Source organism: Morchella importuna (assembly GCF_003444635.1).
Source record: "Morchella importuna strain M04M26 chromosome Unknown Morimp01GS065, whole genome shotgun sequence".
Taxonomy (NCBI): domain Eukaryota; kingdom Fungi; phylum Ascomycota; class Pezizomycetes; order Pezizales; family Morchellaceae; genus Morchella; species Morchella importuna.
In genome coordinates this window covers 26510-38235 of record NW_025763461.1, presented here as the reverse complement: position 1 = coordinate 38235, position 11726 = coordinate 26510, and the positions used below count along the sequence as shown (strand labels likewise).

Here is an 11726-nt window from a genome sequence, read left to right as displayed (position 1 = left end):
GCAGAGAAAGAAACTAGAGAGCGAGAAGAGAAGGAAAGCTCACAAAGCAAAAATGAAGGCAAATAAAGCAAATGCGTTCGTTCCACCTCTCCTGTACTGTCACCTTCCCTACTCCATGTCGAGCTCTTTCTCATACCTCTTATGGGACGAGTTCGAACCTGCCCTGATACGGACTCTGTGCACCGCAGTTGCGGAGACCATACCCTGATTTGCCCCTTACCTCTACTGCGACGGGTTCGAGCTTAGCTCTCATGTAACGGGTTCTGCCCCAGTTCGCCCTTACCTGTACCGGGCCGGGTTCGAGCTCAACACAAGACTCAATCATCAAATGCTAATTGAACTATAGGTCAAAGGAGTGCCGTTGTAGGATGTATGGGTGTATGGAAATGATCCCTTGTCCCGATCTTTCTGTCCCATCCCATCAGACAAGTTGCAGGTTCCACTGTGTGGACTTCAAGGCAGATGCTCTTTGGGGAACTATCATCAAGTACCAGAAAGAAAACCCTACATTCAAGCCTGATATATGGGGAAATCTCGCATCCAAAGCCTCCAAGTACACCAGCGTGCCAACGCATAATGCAGCTCACCCTACTGATGGCAAAACTCCTGTCTTATTTCAGTCCAGTGAACTTTGGGATGACAGAGAGCGTCCATACTCCCGGGTTCATGACGAGTGCCTACAGTTTGGAATGAATGTATGTTTGATCCCTATATTCCAGACATTCCTCTCTCGTATACTCCACAGAATCCTCCTGACGTTAGTAGAAACGATGGGAATCTGTACCCCCTAAGGCCTCACCCTGGACAATTAACAGTCAGCTCATCCACAATGAACACACCCCAAGTGAGACAGTATATATGCTCAATTTGGATCCCCCGAAATTGATAAACGATTTCCCAATGACTGCACCATCATGTCTGGGAGCCAGCACTGGTGGAGAAGCAATTGGTTATATGGCATATAATGTCACCCCAAAACACTCCTATGTTGACCTGCATGTCGGTATGTCTTCTCTTTTATACCTTTTATCGATTCCCTCTTCGCCCTGTACACTAATACATGTTATAAAAGACCGTGGAACAGAGACTATAGCTACTGTCTGTCATAAAGCTGTCAAGTTTTGGCTCTTGTGGCCCCCTACATCCAAGAACGAACAAAGTTTCTATTCCCAGGCTGAACAACACCATGGAACAGGCACAAAGACTCCAACTTCAAAAAAATCCAAAAAGCCAGATCACATCGTCACCGACAGGCTTTGTAGAATTGGAATCCATCTTGAAGGGGGAATGATCACTAAAACTACCAACAAAGAGGCATTGTTCATCCCCGCTGGCTGGATTCATTGTGTCCTCACAACCGAAGGAGGCTTCCTGGCTGGTGTTACTTGGGGTAACACTACCCGCCTAGACACCTTATTGCATTGTCTTAAGCTGGAGGCCCAGTTTCATCACAAGCTCGAAGAAATGATTCCCAATGTCGAGTTCCTAATGGAAATCATCAACATCTTCTTCAAAGCGCCTTTCCAAGAGAGCATAAATCTTGGCATGAAGAAATGGCTACAACTGCTTGATATCTTGAAGGAATCCGGCCTGGAATGGGGAAAGGAGCCTCATGTGAAGTCTCTTGCTATCATGAAGGTTCTCTCCAAGCAGAAGCTTGTCACACTTCCAGAAAGCTGTGTCTGTGGTTCAACAGCCGCCGATATGGCAGCTCACCTTTTAACTCACGTTTGGGGAACCGCGGCGCCTAGGCACATTCTTAGGGGGTAACACTATTTAAACTGTATCACTTGTAACGCTAGTTTCGTCAAATACATCACTGGTGGACCTCTATCTTTTTCTATGTTCTTATTAGTGTTTGTTCTGGCACAATTAAGGACGCTACCCGCCAGCGTGATATAGTCACATATGGCCTGTCTCGTTCACAGAAAGGTAGCGGCTTACAGATGAGTAGCCTATTCAGTGACATCGAAATTTGATATCCGACTATTAAACGTTGTGACACCATATTTGTATTTACCTTACTCTATCGCTTCGTGTAATTAATTAATTACATAAATAAAAAATAAAAAAACCTTTGTGTGTTTTCACGGGTGTGAGCCGGGTGTGAGCTAAAGTGATAGGCAGCTGTTGATCCCACGCCGTAATAATGCCCTCCTTCATCCCCCGTCGCGCCCTGACAATGCTCAAGCACGCCCAATCGTTGGGATAATTTAGAGAATCTTTCCTCCTACCTCATCTTTCTTAGGTTGTTATTAGTATGTTCCCTTCAACTCACGCCCAACGCATTCGAATTGCTGTCTGGCGGTATCTTCTCAAAATTTGGGGCCTCGCCCTGCTCGATCTTGGGCCGTAATAATGACCAAACCCGCCCAATGCTTGTGATGATTCTAGCGCAACTTTCTTCTTACATAGATTATCTTTCTTTAGGTTCTTAATACTTCTTATTAGTATCTCCACTTCACCCCACCCATACCCAATTCTAATCGTGCTGTGTGGCGATATCTCTTAGCATGTATTTGGGAATAAGAGTGCTCTACGTCTGCACTCAGCCTGAAGCTACATTCACACATTACATGTATGGACTAAAGATGTACCTCACTACATGTACATCCCTTCGTGTGTTTTCACGACCAGACGCTAATAGGCAGCTTTTACTCGGCAATAAACCTAACCCTCATTCCGTGAGCCCTTTGCTGTAAAGTCACCTTCTGCGACCCCTTCTATACCTTTTTCAGGTGTCTACACAGTCTGTAGGTATCTAGACATTCTGAATATCACCACGCCGTCGCGGGCCTAATATGTCTCCGATTTTGCTCTGATGAACGAAGGGATAGTCAAGCGAATTAAATAACCTAGAAACTAGACAGATCAAGCGAACTTCTTCAATAACTTACATTAGCTCCATTGTATGTATATTGTGTATATACATATCCAAAGAACAGGATGTTTCGCGACCGAGCCAGCCCACTTGAAACCAGGAGTGGTTCGGTGCCTGTGGTCATTGCGCCTATTTCGGCTATCTAATCGTATTTACCCCTAGCGCGCCCGGTTGTGGTGTAGTCCTAAAAGACAGTCATGTCGCAAAAATCAGGCGGGTAACCACCCCACACCAGTTTCGTCGACCACACCCCACAACACTCCACTACCCCACTACCCCACTACAACATCAACATCATCCTAACGATAAAATCGGATCATCACCACCACCACCACCACCACCACCACCACCATCGCAACGTCAACATCAGCAACGTCAACATCAGCAACGCTCAGGTGCATGTCAGTTCTCGGTGCAGCTGTGGAAATACCTCTTACGAGGGCTACAGCCGCTCGAGACCTTGTCCTCTCATTTCTCGGTTGGGTTGCTGCTCTGGGCTGCCTTCCTGCCTTTGCGGCGGGTACCCAGACGGCTGTGGGCTCTGTGTCGGGGCATGTCAGCTCTCGGTGTAGCTGTGGAAATACCTCTTACGAGGGCTACAGCCGCTCGAGACCTTGTCCTCTCATTTCTCGGTTGGGTTGCTGCTCTGGGCTGCCTTCCTGCCTTTGCGGCGGGTACCCAGACGGCCGTGGGCTCTTACTTAGGGAGGGCATGTCAGTTCTCGGTGTAGCTGTGGAAATACCTCTTACGAGGGCTACAGCCGCTCGAGACCTTGTCCTCTCATTTCTAGGTTGGGTTGCTGCTCTGGGCTACCTTCCTGCCTTTGCGGCGGGTACCCAGACGGCCGTGGGCTCTTACTTAGGGAGGGCATGTCAGTTCTCGGCGCAGCTGTGGAAATACCTCTTAAGGGGCCCATAGCTGCTCGAGACCTTGTCCTCTCATTTCTAGGTTGGGTTGCTGCTCTGGGCTACCTTCCTGCCTTTGCGGCGGGTACCCAGACGGCCGTGGGCTCTTACTTAGGGGGTGCATGTCAGTTCTCGGTGCAGCTGTGGAAATACCTCTTACGAGGGCTACAGCTGCTCGAGATCTCGTCCCTTCTGTTTTCATTACGAATGTTCCTTTCTGTCCCTGCGCCGGGGCACGTCAATTTTTGGCTCAGCTGTGGAAATACCTCTTCCAAGGCCTATAGTGACCGAGACTTTGTCCTTCCTTTTAAATTTCCTTTCTACTCCCATTCCTTCGCTATCATGTATTCCCCCCTCTGTAGCGTGTACTAAGCTAGCGGTCCATGAATAGGCAGCGCTATCCGATGGTGACGGTCAGAAGGGCCTGCCTATATGCCAATCTCAGGGGATGGGGATTCGCGGTTTAATGAGTTAGCATATGTACAGTACGATGCCAGTCGTGAGGGTCAGGCGCGGCGTCGCAACGCCCCCCGAACCATCACGGGTACCAGCACAGCAACCACAATTGATCTTTTGGAGAGCTGAATTTTTGTATAGTTGTTAAATAGTAGATAAATAACAATAATTTGACATTTAATATCTTGTGTACCAACCCGCCGTTAAAAGGTTGTGGAAATCTGGTTGCGCCTGACCCTCACGACTGGCATCGTACTGTACATACAGACTTTGACCCAAGTGTGCGCTTTTTAACCCGTCTTTTTTTATTATCCTCAAAACTCACTAAGAAAGAATCATCACATACCGGGGAGTGGAGCGATCTGATGAAAATGTAAACAGATAATTGTAACCTGCGTAACACGAACCTCGCAAAGTGTACGCTTTATCTGCTAGAGACCAAGCCCACCAGCACAGGCTATATCCCATGAGAGTTTATCCTATTACATGTAATGAACACTCACTGCGTGAACCCCCTCCGCCTTTGTCAGTCTTTTACCTCTTACATATCCTCCAACTCCCTGACAATACACTCCTCTGCCACTCAGGATTCTGAATCTGGGTTTTCCTTATGAAAACCACATGCGGATTAAGTGATCTTGCAGTGTTGGTTCAAGATTGTCAATTAGAAGAAAAGACGAAGGCATGACTGAAGGTTGTCGTCACTGCTTACATAACATTGCGCCAGCAAAACTGGGAATTATAAACGTGTCCACAAACTTTCACCAACCCTCCCGCCAAAAAGCCCCGCTCTCTCTCTTTCCTTCTATTATCACCTCCACTCTTATTATTAACAACCCGCACCACGAGCTAAGGAGTAGGTTTCATCAACAACTCCTGAGCTACTATCTAATACAAGCACTGTTTCTCTCCGTGACGCTAATAACTGCTCACAGCAAAAACATTTAGGGTTACTGTTATCAACGAACCGACATATTCTTACAAAACTGCGAAATTTCTTTAAGTCCCGATCACGGCTCCTCATCCCCCAAATTATATACCTGCTCCGCCCGAATACCACACACCCAAATTAAAGTTTCATCTCTAAAAATGGACCCAAGTCCCTCCCCCAACAGTGATAAAAATGACACCTATTTTACGTGCAACAAATGCACAAGCGTTTTCGAAAAAGAAAGCAGACTCGTGGCACATGGACGTGTAGTGACCCCCTATACTAGTATTCCAAATATGAGCTGTGAAATGCTGATACTATAACATTCTGTTATATAGGATACTCATCAAATGGCAGTTTCTGCTAAAGCCGAAAGAGGCCCTCCGATTGTATTCCACCGGGATGAGACAAGTGGGATGTTCAGCTGCCCCTGTGGCTATACAACGCCTCGTCCCCACCTCATCCGCCGACATATTGTCCGCAAGGGTCGAGACCATCTTGGAAATACACCAGTCACCAAACCAATTGATGGTTCACAGGCGGAGGATGATAACCTCGTAGTGCGCGTAGGGCCACTTCCAATTAGAAGAGCTCCAAGTCTTGTGGACAGAGTCCAACCCACTATAGAGCGATCAAAACGATGCGCCAAACCACGCCCAGCTAAAACAGCCCCAAAGAACCTCGTGGATAGAGCGCAGCCTGCCATAGAGCGGTCAAAATTCCACATAAAACCACCTCCAGTTATAACAGCTCCAAACACTCACGTGGACAGATCCCAGGATGCTATACAGCGATCAAAACGCACAGAAGGAATTATCAATAGGGAGACGACCCCCATTATAGAGGAATCCCTACAACCCCTGAGATATTACTCTGACTCTGATGCTGAGTCAGTCATACTCGAAGACCTTGAGCTCAGTAGTAGTGAAGTACAAGGCTTTGAATTCAGCACTCCTGGAGCGACAAATTTATCTAGCCTCTACGGTTTATACTTCATCCAAGAATACAAGGTTATCATCTGCCTGCAGTGCCGCAATGGACTCGATCCCAATCATGTCTTTACTTATTTGAAGAATCACCATGATATGGCATTAAACAAAAAAGACGAGGTCGAAGAACTATGCGCCGCATTAAAGCCCCTATCAGTACATGATGTACCAGTACCAGCACCAAATAGCAAACCTATCGACAATCTCCTTATATACAAAGGATTCACTTGCATTCGGTGCAGTTATACAGCAAAGCATAAGGATAGTGTTCGGAGACACATACAGAAGAGCAGTTGTTTTACACAAGAGGAGAAGGCAACAAAGCGTGTTGCAAAGTACGAGCCTTGCAGATTTCAGGCATTCTTTACCGGTTTAGGTAGGAAGCCTTTTCCGGTCTCTGAGAGAGTGGATGAGAGGATAGCTCTTGACTTTCGTGGGGCGACAAATAAAAGTATCGAAAAGGCTACAGCAGACTATATCCAATACCAAACCCTTATACAGTCCAGTAAGCCTATTGGCGATGTTTCAAGGCAGGAAACATCCCCATGGCTCTCAAAGACTGGTTGGCTGGTACATTTCAAGGATGTCGAAACTTCAGTGATACGTAGCTTTTTTGGCACCAGCCAGGGCCAGCATCAATCGTTTCTCAAAACCACGGCAAAGCTAATTGAGAAAATGATGTCTCGGTGCAGGGAAACATACGACCGCAGGGCGACTGAACACACGAGGCGATGGATGAATAGTACCAGTGCCGTCGAATATAGTATGATTCCATTCAATACGGTCTATCCCACCACTGAGGTGCGCTACTTTGGTACCCTAAGATCTATCGGTATCTATCTCATATATATGGTAATTTCAGGCCGAGTTTTGGAGAAACCCTATGAAGGGCTCTTCATGTTCAATGCTGACCAGGAGGCATGCCTCGAACCAATCCTATCGATGAAAAATAGAAATGTAGATGAAGAGTTGCTTGAAAAACATCTCTTTAACTTTTACTTGGCTCTTATCGAGCATACCTTTGAGGAGGGAAAGGCACGAAGTGTGCTTTTACTCCATGCAATCGGTGTTTTAGGGCTCGATCCCAATGGCACTTTTCGTCCTGCAACTTCGGTTTCGGGGGACCTTGCAGCCATCATATATTGTGCAAAGATGTTATTATTTAGGCATGCATGTGAACTTGCGAGCATAGTCCCTTCGGGTGAACCGGGTTCTTCCACCTGCGAGCAATTCATTATCCTCCACCAAAGGTTTCTGGTAATGACAGACCTTACCCCCATCACCGAAATCATCAATCTCCTATCCTGGGCCAAAACCATTGGCCATGGCGAATCTTCGGTACCTGATATCATATGGTCAACTCTTCCTGGAATCGAGGCAGTCTGCTACAAAGGTGTGGAGATGAATATTGACACTCTAAAGGCAATGGTACAAGACCAAGTTACCAAAGCAGAAACTATATTATTGAAGATATTCGGCATTAACAGCACCTTACTCGACCAAAAGGCTATCTCAAAAATCAAGGATGATATGAGCATTAGGACTACAGGGTACAGCTTTCTCACAGATCCCAAAAACAAAGATATATTCCCTATCGGGGACCATATCGAGTACGTCTTTAAAAACCGACATCTCAGAGAGAGCTTAGTGAGAACGGTGGATGGCGAAATTGTGTGGTTATCCGAAGGCAAGACCCATTTTGCTACCCAAGCCCAAAGCTTACTTGAGGTTCTCTTGACAATCTTCCACCTTCTCGGTGGTCAGCCTGCGCGCTCTACAGAGATCATGAAGATTACATGGTATAACAGCGAGATAAAGCATCGGAACATCTTCCTCTGTGATGGGGGTATTCTCTGGATTACCGATTACTCTAAAGGAAGAAATCAGATGGGGTGGTCGAAATTCATACCCCGATACCTACCCTCCGATATCGCTTCGATCTACATATCATATCTCCACCGCGTCTTGCCATTGTACCAGTATTTTATAGGACCTAACGGAGACAAGTCTTTGATCCGGCCACGCTACTATTTCTTTTCGAGTAACGGTATTGCACCATGGCACAGTAGCCGGCTCACCCAAGTCCTTCAAACCATATCAGCACAGGCTTTCGGACAAGACAATTCCTTTGGCGTTTCGGGTTACCGGCATATGGCTATATCTATGAGTAGACGTTACCTGGCAGAGGGTTTCGATGAGCAACAACTGAGTAGAGATACCGAGGATCCCCTCGATTTACAAGCATGTCATTCTTCAAGTACAGCCGACCGAGTCTACGGAGTACGGGCAGATATAATACATGGTATTTCCGAAAGGTCTCTGTCGGTTTTCAGGGGGATAAGCCTGGCGTGGCATGCATTCTTCAGATCGAAAGAGCCAGCACTGGTATGGTATGAGCGAAACAAAGCGGCTTCTAAGTTGCGCCAGAAATGTGTCTGTGGTGGATATCTTGAAGGCGTCACACCCGCTACAAATTATACTAATAATCCCCTCCGACGTGCTGAGGACATGCTATACTCCAATGGTTACCCATGCTCCTCCCGACAGCGGGGCCCACTATCGTCAGACAGTTTCACAACAGCTCGGATCATTTTGACAAGACTATATGGGGAGTCGGCTGTTTTCAAAAGCAGCGAGCAGGCATTAGCCCTTCAGCATGTCCTCGAAGGTTCTAGCCCATTGGTTGTCGTACTCACAACAGGGGGAGGCAAGAGTCTTTTATTTGAAGGTCCATCAACAGAGAGAAAAGCCGGTGTCACTGTCGTCGTCGTTCCATTCATTGCTGCGAGAGAGTATTTATATAGTAGAGGAAAAGCGAAAGGTATTCCCTGTGCACAGTGGTTGGGAAAGGGTGAACGAAACAGTACATTGGTGTTCATCACTGCAAAATCGACATCTGAACTCGAGTTTAGAAAGTATATACGGAGTCTCAAGAACAAAGAAAGACTGGACCGAATCATTGTCGATGAAGCACATATGCTAATCTTTGGCGATGATTTCCGTATTGACTATTGCGACTTGTATTGGTTTTCCGGATTGGGTATTCCTGTAATATTTATGACAACGATACTTCCTCCGGCACTGCAAGAAGAACTCTGCATAGCTGCTCTGATCAGGAATCCAGTTCTTGTTCGCGGAAACACAGCCCGCAGCAATTTAAACTACAGTTGCATCAAGGTCAAAAAACCTCTTCTTCACTCCCATGGCGCACAAATAATCAATAACTTTCCTTTGGATCGAGCCGAAAAGATACTTGTTTACACCCGTAGCGTCGAAGCCTGCCAGGGCTTATCAAAGCTATGGAAATCGGGGGCTTACTACTCGTCGAGTGCTGGAAAAACTACGGCGTTGAAGGATTGGTTGGATGGAAAAGAAACAGTACTTATCACCACGAGTGCATTGGCTGCGAGGCTCGATATCAAAAATATTAGGTTAATTATGTTTTTCAACATGCCTCATACCTTTGTTGATTTTGCACAGGAGAGTGGACGGGTAGGCAGAGACGGGAAGCCATCCAGTATTATTCTTATTTATTCACCCGACGAGTATATGAAGTGCCAGGATACATCTTTCCCCTTGGATACAGACGCGCTCAAACGTTTTATTGCCACTGATGGGTGCCGAAGACTGCACCTCTCTGCATATTTCGACGGGGTGCCACAAGAGTGTAATACTGAACTAGATCAACTGTGTGACAATTGCAGTACACGGAGAAAGGCACAAGGTACAGCACAGATGACTGTTACCCCCGCCTCGAGTGGGCTCTAAACCGCTTTCATCACCTATCTCGAGTCCTATTTCTATATCCAGTAGACGTTCTTCTATAGATAGTTACGGCACAGATTCAGAGCCACCAATCTCGATTTCGAATATTATGCGTACTACTCTTACAGTTCTGGACTCCACACCAAAGGCCACCAGTCCAATGTCCGAAGGATCCACAGAGTCCGCATCAATCTTCAGTAGTCCATCCTATCCAGAGATTAGCCCGTCCCCTCAGCCAAAACATCTGCGCCGCATGTTGTTTCGGGAGGCCAAGTCGCAAGAACCCTATGGGTCACCCGGTATTCAGACACCATATCCAGGGCAATCGTCAACTGCAGGACAGTCATCGGGTGCGGCAAATATCTTGACTAGTCGCAAGAGAAAACACATCCCGTCTTCTATCATGGATTTCAGTGACGCCGATAATATCCCTTCCTCCCCTCCCTCAAAAGTGAAGAAAAGAAAAACATCTTCCATGGCTCATATAGTACCTTCGAGGAAGCGAACAACCACCTCCAGCAACACCCCGATGTATATCACAACAAGCTTGGGTGAGACAGAGCCCAGGGGCAGAGTATCGGATGAGTTCAGTCCTATTCAACTAAACCACCATCCCATGGGCACACACTAGACCAGAGATGGAATCTGAATGCAAGTATGTCAAAAAGATACATAAGTTCTCATATCAATCCTTACGAGTATTTACAGGCTCCTGAGAAACCAATTCATCATACCGAAATCGAAAACGTCAACCCACACCCTATATAGGTACCTACTTCTCACTGAGTGGTTTGAGCAATCAGCTAATCATTTGTTATAGGTTCTTATTCTTATCTAAATACGGTTCCGAGTGATTTTTTATTGTTTTATTCAATGATTGTAAATAGCGCATAATCGCTCAATGGTAATGCAAAATGTTACGTTTGCTGTCATACAGTAAGTGTGGTAGCTACAGCGTGGCGGTTTATCATGTAAAATTGTTGGAGTATGTTGTGAACGAACTTCATTCAGGTAGGTTGAAGTGATGTGCCTAAAATAGAGCATATAATCTCCAAGACAAGGGAGTTGTACTAGCCCCATATGTGTTACACGATAACGAATGTGGAGTCGAGTTTTGATGAGATCAGTTTGTGATCGATGCTTGTAACAAATGACGCTTTCGTCCACCTATACTAAAATAAGTAAATCCGTCTCCGCTGTTGAGTAAACTTTCTTACCTTCAGGTATGTATCGATATGGTGATACCTAGTGTGGTCCACTAGGCCCCTGGCTTAAGGGAGTTCAAGGCATGGGTGTCGACGAGGTGAGCTATCAGAGGTTTATGTCATACTATATTAGTGGCATATATTCAGTCGGACTCGTGTTTCTCATACGGATATTGAAAGTAATCCCTACATTTTCATCCCGGTATTGCAACACAATATGCCTTTGGCGGATCTGAACATAATGATTATCCCCTTCGAGCTAGCCCGAGCACCTCGAGGCATCACCTATCTCTCACAAGCAAGCAAAAGAATAGACCATACGAGGCAGGAGCGCCCCGAGGCAATCATTTCTGTCTCTCGCGAGTAGCCTCGTGGACCACACTAACACTGATACCATAGTCGAGTAGCTGCTTGAGCCCATAAAGAGCTTTCAGGAACTGGCCAGTATTCTTTGCACAATCCTTTTCTGCTGTAGCTGGGCAACATTAAACCTACCCAGCGGCGACTGGGCTACTTCACCACGAATAATACTTATTCGCAAATGGGCATACCCACCCAGTTTTTTTCGTCACCAAGTATACCTAACCATGAATA

At 46.3% G+C, this 11726-nt stretch overlaps 2 protein-coding genes across 2 annotated transcripts; both read left to right on the top strand.

The window, feature by feature from the left end:
* Positions 1 to 900: 900 nt before the first annotated feature.
* On the top strand, positions 901 to 1770 carry LAJ45_11343 (uncharacterized protein; the record flags this gene model as incomplete). The annotated part of the gene is made up of 2 exons (XM_046120852.1): positions 901 to 1003; positions 1073 to 1770. 2 exons carry the CDS (start codon positions 901 to 903, stop codon positions 1768 to 1770), a joined length of 801 nt encoding a protein of 266 aa, XP_045965939.1.
* A 3753-nt stretch (positions 1771 to 5523) lies between these two features.
* On the top strand, positions 5524 to 10558 carry LAJ45_11342 (uncharacterized protein; the record flags this gene model as incomplete). The annotated part of the gene is made up of 2 exons (XM_046120851.1): positions 5524 to 9829; positions 10056 to 10558. The coding sequence occupies 2 exons, from the start codon at positions 5524 to 5526 to the stop codon at positions 10556 to 10558; spliced, it is 4809 nt and encodes a 1602-aa protein (XP_045965938.1).
* Between the last annotated feature and the right edge of the window lie 1168 nt (positions 10559 to 11726).